At 43.6% G+C, this 11,260-nt stretch overlaps 1 protein-coding gene across 1 annotated transcript; it reads left to right on the forward strand.

The window, feature by feature from the left end:
- The first annotated feature begins 596 nt into the window (after positions 1-596).
- On the forward strand, positions 597-10,452 carry LOC132607709 (uncharacterized). Its single transcript, XM_060321791.1, has 2 exons — positions 597-944; positions 9,874-10,452. The coding sequence occupies exons 1-2, from the start codon at positions 597-599 to the stop codon at positions 10,450-10,452; spliced, it is 927 nt and encodes a 308-aa protein (XP_060177774.1).
- Positions 10,453-11,260: the final 808 nt, after the last annotated feature.

Genomic DNA, 11,260 nt, shown 5'->3' on the forward strand with positions numbered 1-11,260 from the left:
GAAGCTACCGGTTTCGGACATCTCCCTATCCCTCGAGTCATGAGGGCAGCCGGTCGGGCCACATAGATTGGTTCGAGAGATAGCCTGGTGCGTATCTTCCCGGCTCCGAGTGTGGAACCTAGAAGGACCAGATCGGTCATGGTCACCGTCCTTGAGGATTGCAGCTTTTTGTCTCATCCGGTGGGAGTAGCAAGTTATTTGAGGCCCTTTGTCTCGGACTCGGATAAGCGGAAGATGACCGGAGTCCCCTAGCAAAGTCTCATTAATGAGGGCTTGCACGCGGGTAATCGAGTTAGCTTATCAGCCTATCCTTGCATAATTTAATGTGAATTTTAGCTTCTCGTTTATCCAAGTTTAACTTCTCATTTCTTTTACAGAGTGTGGTACTCGTCAATGAAACCTTCATCCGTGCTCAGCAAGAAGTTAACGACCTTAAGGGCCAGTTGGATGCCCAGGGTCGAGAAACGGAGAAGTTCCAGCACCTTTTGCAAGTGAAGGAGGATGAATTGAACCGAGTTGTTTCCCTTTCCAACCTTCAACCCAAGCTCGAAGCAGCGAAGGCTGAAAACCTTCGATGAAAGGATGAATTGGCCGGAATGATCAAGAAGAACTGGCTTCTGGAAGCGAACAAGGTCGGCCTTAGCCAAGATAATGCTTGTTTTTCTTCGAGCCTTGGTGAACTCGAAACCGTTATCTCTCAACTCCAGGGGGAGCTTGACTTGGTCAAGACCGATGCCGTGAACATGGCCGAGAGACATCGGCTGCTTGAATCCGAGAGTGCTAAGTATAAGGAGAGGATAAGGGCATTCGAGCAAAAAGCCGAGGATAGGGCCCGGATATGTGACGAGAGAGATGAATTAGTGGCCAAGCTGCCCCAGGCAGAGGCTGATTCGGCAGAAGCCCTTAGGAGTGTGAAGGCTACCGAAGCTCATGCCACGAGTGCGGTAGAGTATGAACGGTAGAAGTCCCGAAGGGCCACACTTGAGCAAGCCGAACATGGATTTGCGGATCTCCCGGCCCTGATACTCGAAGCCAGAAAGACCGAGAAGGAAGCCAAGAGAGCTCTTGATACAGATTCCGAGGATTCCGAGCAGACAGTATCTGAGCGTTCTTGTTCCAGCTGTACCGGATAGATCAGAGCCCGTGCTTAGCCTTTATTTTGCCTTTGCCTTTTTGGGTTTTTTTTTTACTTCGTAGGAATTTCGGGTGTAAAAGACCTCCATATATGAAATGTGCATTTTCCGTTCCGATTCTCTTTATTCTTTTGCTTGAATGCTTGTTATGACTTTTGCCATAATTGTCGGTCCATTTTAAGGACAAGCAGAGACTCGGAGTCATTTTTTCGGACTGTACCTGCATATTGGCTTTTCTCTTCATCCGGTACGTTATGTCCGGAAATTTGATCGAGTGGTTTGCCCGTAGGACTTATTTATGCTTTGTGAATTCAGACGTCTCTGAATCACGTTAGGCATTTTTAGGGCCGATATTTTTTTGGCCTTACCAATTTTTAATAGAGCAGTCCCCATTTGGGGTGTTTACAAGATTTTGGCTCGGTTCAATATGACCTTGTTGCCTTTGTGAATTTCGACTATAATCCCGGTATAGGGTATTCAGTTAAAAATGATGCCGAATTTCGGTGGTAATCACCAGGATATGATCTTAATATTGCAAGTATTTGCATATACATGATATGAAGACTTTGTCCGTTTCCTTCTGTTTTTGCCGTAGCAAGTACTAAGTGGACACGATTCGTTCTGATCGTTTGGTCCTTACATCAAAACCTAATACAGAAGGTCCGGCTTTAGGCGAAGATGGGAAATACAAAAATCTCGAGGATGTTTCCGGGGTAGCATCTATTAGCGTTCACTTGCTTTGTTGAGCTCCTCCGTTTTTTACTAATCGGGGAAATCTCGATGTGGGTATAGTAGTCCCCTAGTGTTTATCCGAGATACAAGATCAGGTAAGCACTATCAAGTCCCCACTCGTAGGGTATGACCCCGAGTTTCTGGGCATTCGTCCTCGTCGTTATCTAGTAACACGTTGTACTTGTTGCCTCATAAAAAATCTTGTCGGAAAACCTATTTTGGGACAAAACCATACTAAGGAAAAGAGTGCAACGCGTGTTTTCAGACCTAGCACCTAACTTTATCCGATACTCGACTTTTTGCAAAAAAGAAAAGGTTAATAAATAAACACAAAGTGTCCATACCTTAGCAGTAGTATCTCTTCAAATGAGTTATATCCAGTTATTGCGCAACCGTTGCCGTCCATGGATTCCAGCTGATACGATCCTTTGCCCGTTACCTCGGTTATCTTATACGGCCCTTCCCAGTTCGGACCCAGTTTTCCATCGTTGGGATTCTTGGTGTTCAAGGTAACTTTCCGAAGCACCAAGTCCCCAACTTGAAAATGTCAAAAATTGGCCCTCTGGTTGTAGTACCTTTCCATTCTCTGTTTTTGGGCTGCAATACGGACCAACGCGTTTTCGCGAAGTTCATCCGTGAGATCGAGTTTTACGGCTATGGCCTCCTCGTTTGACTCCTCAGTGGTGTACCGGAATCGGAGACTCGGTTCACCAACTTCTACGGGAATGAGGGCTTCGGCCCGGTAGACCAACGAGAAAAGTGTTTCTCCCGTGCTTGATTTTGATGTGGTTCTGCAAGCCCACAATACCTCCTGTAGTACTTCCCTCCAGTGATTCTTTGATGTTTCAAGTCTTTTTCTCAGATTTTGAATTATTATTTTATTCGTAAATTTCATCTGTCCGTTCGCACTCGGGTAATACAGAGTTGATACGATTTTCTTGATCTTCAACCCTTCGAGGAAATCATTGACTTTCCGCCAACGAACTGAGGACCGTTATCACAAGTTATCTCGGTCGGGATGCCGAAACGACAAATAATGTGGTCCCATATGAAGTCAATAACTTCCTTTTCTCTAATCTTTTCGAAGTCCTGCGCTTCAACACATTTGGAGAAATAGCCAATCATAAACAAAATAAAACAAGCCTTAGCTGGTGCCCATGGCAATGGACCAACAATGTCTATTCCCCACTTCATGAAGGGCCAAGGTAATATCACCGAGTGCAGCAACTCCCCGGACTGATGAATCATCGGGGCATGTCTTTAACACCCGTCATATTTTCAGACGAAATTCTTTGAATCTTCCTCCATCCGGTTCCAATGGTAAACAACTCTGATAATTTTTCGGACTAAGGCTTTAGCACCGGAGTAATTGCCGCAGGTCCCCTCGTGCACTTCTTTCATCACATATTCAGTTTCACCGGCACCTAAACACTTGGCCAGGGGTTCGAAGAAAGACCGTCGATACAATTGACCGTCTACCAAGCAGAACCACATTGCTTTTGTCCTTAGTGACTGTGATTCTATTGAGTCACTCGGGAGCTTTCCATCTTGCAAGTAGTCGATGTATTTGTTGCGCCAATCCTAAGTTAAGCCCATTGTGTTTATTTTAGCATGTCCGTTTTCTATGGCCGAATTAATCAAGTGTACCAAAGTCCCGGGGTTGATTTTTTCTCCTTCGACTGAAGATCCCAAATTGGCCAATGCATCGGCTTCGCCATTCTTCTCCCTGGGTACATGCTGCATGGTCCATTCTTTAAATCGGTGTAGTATCACTTGGATTTTTTCCAGATACCTTTGCATCCGTTCATCCTTAACCTCGAAGAGGCCATTTACCTGGTTAATAACCAAGAGAGAGTCGCATTTTGCTTCAATTATTTCGGCCCCATACTCCAAGCTAATTCCAAACCTGCAATCTTAGCCTCATACTCGGTTTCATTGCTAGTCAATTTAACAGTTCTGATGGATTGTCAAACGGCATCCCCGGCGGGAGTTCTAAGGATGATTCCTAACCCAGAACCTTTGAGGTTCGAGGCCCTGTCCGTGTGTAACGACCAAATACCCGAAGCTTTTCCCGAGGTTAGCAGAAGTTATTTCTCAATCTCGGGGACCATAGCCGGGGTAAAGTCTGCCACAAAATTGGCCAAGATCTGGGACTTGATGGCTGTCCGAGGTTTGTATTTGATATCATATCCGCTAATATCTATGGCCCATTTAGTTATTCTACCCGATAATTCCTGTTTATCCATGATTTTCTTTAGAGGGTAAGTAGTCACTACACATATCAGATGGCATTGAAAGTAAGATTTGACCTTTCTAGAAGCACTTACCAATGTCAATGCCAATTTTTCAAGATCAGAATAACAGGTCTCCGCATCCCCCAAAGTTCTACTCACATAATATATGGGGAATTGCATACCTGATTTTTCCCGGACCAAAACACCACTTACCGCTACTTTGGATACTGCAAGGCAGAGGAAAAGCTGCTCGTCTGCCTTCGGTGTGTGCAACAGAGGCGGGCTGGACAAGTATCTTTTCAATTCCTGTAAGGCCTTTTGGCATTTCGGTGTCCAGGTCAAGTCATTCTTCTTCCTTAATAAGGAGAAGAAGCAGTGACTCTTGTCCGAGGATCTCGATATGAACCGACTTAGCGTCGCTATCCTTCCAGTGAGCCTGTGCACTCCTTTCATGTTATTTACCACCTCAATGTCCTCGATGGCTTTGATCTTGTCCGGGTTGATTTCAATTCCCCGGTTAGACACCATAAAACACAAGAACTTGCCCGACCAGACACCGAAGGCGCATTTCTCCAGGTTGAGCTTCATATTGTATTTGCGGAGTACATCGAAAGTTTCCTGCAAATGTTTTAAATGGTCCTCTGCTTCCAGGGACTTGACAACCATGTCATCAATATAAACTTCCATTGTTTTTCCTACCTGTTCTTCGAACATCCCATTAACTAGGCATTGGTAAGTTGCACCGGTATTTTTTAATCCGAAGGGCATGACATTGTAACAGTAAGTCCCGTACCGGGTAATAAAGGACGTTTTCTCTTGATCATTCGGGTGCGTCCGGATTTGGTTATACCCGGAGTAAACGTCTAGAAAACTCAACATATCATGCTCGGCTGTCGCATCGATCATTCTATCGATGTTAGGCATCGAAAATGAATCCTTAGGGCATTCTTTGTTTAAATCCTTATAATCAACGCACATTCTAAATTTATTACCTTTGTTCGGCACCACCACTACATTAGCCAGCCAGTCCGGGTATTTTACCTCCCGAATAGAGCCTATTTTCCAAAGCTTTGTTACCTCATCCTTTACAAAGGCGTGCTTCGGTTCTGCCATAGGCCTCCTCTTTTGCTTCACCGAGGGGAACCTCCTGTCAAGGCTGAGCTTGTGAGTCGTCACTCTCGATGGTACACCTGTCATATCTATATGGGACTATGCGAAACAATCAGCATTAGCTTGAAGAAATATAATTAACTTGTTCCTGAGCTCCGAGGTTAACCCCGTGCCCAGGTATACCTTTCTATTCGGTAGATATTCGAACAAAATGATTTGCTCCAACTCCTCTACTGTTGACTTGGTTGCATCCGAGTCATCCAGCAAGACGAATGATCTGGGTACACCAAAATCATCCTCTTCATGCCCCGGGTCCGACCCATTCTGCTTCGTTATCGAACCCGTGTACTTTAGTTGCTATTTCAGGTCCTTGCCACCGACTGATTCATCTTCTTTTTGATCCAGTTTTTCGGGAAGGGGTGATGCTTCCTCGACCGCGAACATCTCTCTTGCAGCGGGTTGTTCTCCCCGGATGGTTTTTATCCCCTCCGGGGTCGGGAATTTCAGCAGCTGATGTAATGTCGATGGCACGGCCCTCCTGCTATGTATCCACAGTCTACCTAGTAATGCATTATACTCCATATCCCCTTCGATTACATATAACACTGTTTGCTGAATGGTGTCGTCAATGTTGACTGGCAAAGAAATCTCCCCCTTCGTGGTTTCACTTGCCATATTGAATCCACTGAGAACTCGGGCTATCGGTACGATCTGATCGAGTAGCCTTAGCTGTGCAACCACTCTCCACCGGATGATGTTGGCCGAGCTACCTGGGTCAATCAAAATACGTTTAATTTGCGATTTGAAAATAAGAATAAAGATTACCAATGCATCATTGTGCGGTTAAATGATGCCTTCTGCATCCTCGTTGTTGAAAGAGATGGAACCCTCGGGTATGTAATCCCAGCTGCGCTTCTTACGCACAATGGAAACCTTTGTCCATTTCATCATTGGCCCTCGAGGGGTACCGGTACCCCCGATTATCATGCTGATTATATGCTGAGGTTCCACTGGTTCAGCCCATTTATGAGATTCCCTTTCCTTGTAGTGGCCTTTAGCTCGTTCACTTAGCAATTCTCGAAGGTGGCCATTCTTCAGTAACCGAGCCACCTCCCCCCTTAGTTGGCGACAGTCCTCAGTTCTGTGCCCATGGGTTTCATGATATTCACACATCACGCTCGGGTCCCGTTGGCCTGGGTCTAACCTTAGTGGTCTCGGCCATCTTGCTTCTGCGATATGGCCAATAGCCGAGACGAGGTATGAAGTGTTGACGTTGAAGTTGTACTCCGATATCCTTGGCAAGTCTTTGTTGTTAGCCGAGCTTCCGACATCACTCCTAAATGAGAGACCTCAACTGTTTGACATGCGCTCGGCCGTTTATCACCCCGACCAGAGGATTGGCTCGGGCCAACCCTAGATTTCTTCGACCTGAAGCTTGGCTTTTCTGAATGAGAGTATGGCCGATATCTTTCCCTCGATGGTCTTGACTCCGGATCCTAATTTTTCCTCGATCTCTCAGAGCTTTTGATCATATTTATGGGCTCCGGGGGGAGTTCGAGTTGGTCATCCTCTACCCGAATCTTTGATTCGTATCTGTTATGGACATCCGCCCAGGTCACAGCCTCGTATTCCAGCAAGTTTTCCTTTAGTTTGAACTAGGCCGTCAAGCTCCAAGGATTAGGCCATTTGGTAAAAGCTTGAGCAGCCCATTCCTCCGGAACCGGAGGGAGCTCCATCCGTTCCCTTTGGAACCGGTTGACAAATTCACGCAATAAATCATCATCCCTTTGGGCTATACAGAAAATATCCGCCTTACGGGCCTGCACCTTTTTGGCACCGGCATGAGCTTTTATGAACGCATCCGCGAGCATTTCGAAAGAAGTGATTGAATGCTCGAGTAGATAGTCATACCAAGTCAATGCTCCCTTCGACAGAGTTTCCCCAAACTTTTTCAACAACACGGATTCAATTTCATCCTCTTCAACATCATTGCCTTTTATGGCACATGTGTATGAAGTCACGTGTTCCTGAGGGTCCGTTGTGCCGTCATATTTCTTGATATCCGGCATTTTAAACCTCTTCGGAATCAATTTTGGAGCCGCACTCGGAGGAAAAGGCCTTTGAATGTAGCTCTTCGAATCCGGTCCTTTCAGAATAGGCGGAGCCCCTGGGATCTGGTCCACCGAGAGTTATATGTTTCCACCCTCTTCTCAGTCGAGTCTACCCGCTACGCCAATGTTTCGAGCATTCTCAGAACTTCGGTGGATGAACCAGCTCCGGACCCATTACTCTCGACCATCCGTGTTTCGTCCCTTCTGGGTTCGGCAACACCTTTCGTCCTCTTCGGGGATGTTTCATCATTTTCGCTTTGCAATTGGGCTATTGTGACTCCTTTTTCGGCAATAGATGCCCTCTGTTCCTGCAACATTTCAAAAATTAAACGTAAGTTAATATCATTCGGGGTATCCAGCACTTTCCGGCCTTGTGCCCGGGACAAAGTAATTGAATTGGGAGTATTTAAGGGATCGGTGGCCAGCGGGGCGGCATTCTCCTGGTTCACGGTGTTCTGTCGGTTGAGGTCCTTCCTGGAATCAACTGAGTTTGGGTTAGTGGGTTCTGCTGGTAAGCTCCGTAGCCCACTGTTCTTATTTTCGGCCACAATCTTGTAGTTATTGCGTGACCAAATTGTCCACTGCTTGTCATTTGGTCCGTTTTCATAGAGACGAACAAAAGATTTTTTCAATCTTAATGGGTAAGAGATAGAAACTAAGATCAAAGACCACTATTATCCTAGCCCCACGGTGGGCACCAAACTGTTTACCCCGTATTTAGGTAACCAATTGAATTTGTAAGTGAGGTATAGGATATGTGGATGAACTTTAATATATTTTGAATTTATAGGAAATAATTATAGATTTGCGTGTTATAGCATATGTATGTGAACATATGCGTTAGTAATTCGAAACAAGATACAAATGTTTATGATTAAGCCAACTATATTGGAAGAATAATTATAAAATGCCACTGATTTGGACCAAAGGAGAGAGAGCTTCAATATATGATTTCTATTACAATCGTCTTGATCTTGGAAAAGCTAACCCTTAAAAGTAGGGAAATGCCTCCTATTTATAGTTATGCCTTATGGGCCTTGCCTACAACATAAAGCCTTTTTTCATAATAAAGTAAACCCTAAAAGGATAAGGTTGGGTCGTACGGTCTGACACCCGTACGGTCGTCGGTACAATGTGATAGAACGATGTTGACGCGTGGCGATTTTATAACTGATTAATCGGACTAACGACCACGATCAACTCGGTCATGCTGAAACCGAACCAACGGCCATGATCAACTCGGTCATGCTGAAACCGGACCAACAGCCACGATCAACTCGGTCATGCTGAAATCGGACTGGCTGTGATGCGGAGTTTAGTCCAGTGATACCGAACCAAACAAATTCGCTTCACTTTTCTCAGGCCAACCGCAGCCGGTGCAATATCAGCAGTTCTAGGGGAAGACTCGGTGATCATGCTTGTCTCTTCTTATCTCCGGTCCTTGGTCTCACCGGTCTTGCTTATATACAGTTTTTATCGTATACAATATTCACATAGTATATTTAATTTGATTCAAAGTAGGAGCCGCTCGTGAATCCTCCAGAAATGGGAGAAACACGAAACTAATTGTTCTGAAACCTCACTGCATGTGGCTTAGATAATTAATGTATATCCGTCGAGGTTATGACCCAAATAACACATTACGAGTGGGTAACGGTAGATTGAACATTTTGTTTTGCTTGGTGAAGTGGTGATGTGATGAGCAGATGACAACAGATCTGTTGAAACTTAACCAGCCGTTTGGGTTGTGTGCAAAAGTGCACCACTTTTGCGAACATTGTGTATTATTAGTGCTCCACTCGAAACTATTTGGATGATTTTGAACCTAAACTCAAAGATAGTGTATGATTTTGGCTCCTTTTCTCGCCTAATTTCCCCATTCCCCATTTACCCGTTTCTGTTTTCATGTTAGTATTAAAAATGACTAATTCAAAATTACTATTTATTAAAATGCATTAAAAATGTAATCAATGTGGCTGAATTTATATAGGGTTCTACAAATTGTGGAAGTACTTCTATTAGGCCTACTAACTCAAATCTTTCTTAATTTTTTTTGTAGGTCATGAAATGACGAGTGTTATATGTAGGATGATCAAAGACAAGGTACATTGTTAGCTTTTGAATGTTTTTTTAAAATTTGTTTTCCCAATTTTTCTTCCTTTTTCTAATTTTAATATTAAGGTGTATTTTTTGTAGTATATTTTTTCATCACCTGGTGATGGAAATTAAGACAACTATATAAATACAATATCTAAATTTTGAGAAATCAGTGTATGCGTGTATTCATGCCTCTATTCATCTTTGTTTGTGTGGGAATAAATCTCAAAAAGTATTCTTTCGTTATATACCTTGCAGGTTTACAAGTATAAGGTTTTGTATTGAAAAGTGAACTCTATTATAACCAAATATCATGCGTTTTTTTTTAATGAATGACAAAGTTAACTATCTGACTCTACGTACACGCTGCAACTCTAAAAGCTTTTCAAATCCATGAATATTTACAATTATCTAAAACAAAGTATGATGCATTATTTTGACTGATGCACTTTACAGGGAAGCCACACTATGAAAGTATGGGAGAGGGTGGTCGAATTACGGATGAGGAAGAGGGTTTGTATCTCGAAGAACCAATTCGGGTTCATGCCGAGGCGTTCAACTACAGAAGCCATCCATCTTGTAAGGAGATTGTTAGAGCAATATAGGGACAAGAAGAGAGACTTGCACATGGTGTTTATCGATCTAGAAAAGGCTTATGATAAAGTTCCTAGGGAGGTTCTTTGGAGATGCTTGGAGTCTAGAGGTATACATATGGCCTATATTACGGCTATCCAAGATATGTACGATGGAGCCAAAACCAGGGTTAGGACAGTGGGAGGTGATTCGGAGCACTTTCCAGTCGAGATGGGGTTGCATCAGGGATCAGCCCTTAGCCTGTTCCTATTTGCCTTATTCATGGACACATTAACACGACATATTCAAGGAGAGGTGCCATGGTTTATGTTATTCACGGATGACAAAGTATTGATTGACGAGACGCGAAGTGGAGTTAATGATAAGCTGGAAGTTTGTAGAGACTTTAGAGTCAAAAGGTTTCAAGTTAAGCAGGATGAAGACAGAGTACCTGGAGTGTAAGTTCAGCAATGTGACGTTTGAGGCAGAGGTGGAAGTGAAGATTGAGGCACTAGTCATGTCACATCTCGAACCATGGCCTGGGCATAACACGGTACTCGGTGCCTTACTGCATGTGACCGAGCCAACTACATGGCTTGCTGAATCATCATGAGGCATAACATGAGCGGAATATGACATAAAACATGATAAGCCTTAATAAACATGAGATTTAAAAATATCAAATAAAAATACTTGTTTAAAACATAAATGCGGATTGTCATAAATGTTGAGCCAAAGATGGCTAAACGACTTTGATTACCTGACATGCCTGACTGACTGACTAGTCTATGAAACCTCTAACATGAGTCTGAACTGCTAAAAATAATTGTTGGGACAAGGCCCCCAGCATACCTTAAATGCATAACTAACATAAAGTAAATAATGACTAAACCCCGAAAAAGATGGGGCTCATCAACAAACTAATACGTGTAAAGTCCTAATGAGCAGATGCGTCGTCCTGTAAATCCGTACTTGCATCGTGAAATGCAGGCCCCCAAGCAATAGAAAGGGGACGTCAGCATATTGAATGTACAGGTATGTAAAGCAACTGAATGAAATAAACATGGCACATGAAATAACATGATAAGAGCTGAAACTGAAACTGAAACTGAAACTGAAACCTGGTCATGAACATGGACATGAATACATATATATATATATATATGACGTCAGCATATTGAATGTACGGGTATGTAAAGCAGCTGAATGAAATAAACATGGCACATGAAATAACATGATAAGAGCTGAAACTGAAACTGAAACCTGGTCA

This window comes from Lycium barbarum, chromosome 8, assembly GCF_019175385.1.
Source record: "Lycium barbarum isolate Lr01 chromosome 8, ASM1917538v2, whole genome shotgun sequence".
Taxonomy (NCBI): domain Eukaryota; kingdom Viridiplantae; phylum Streptophyta; class Magnoliopsida; order Solanales; family Solanaceae; genus Lycium; species Lycium barbarum.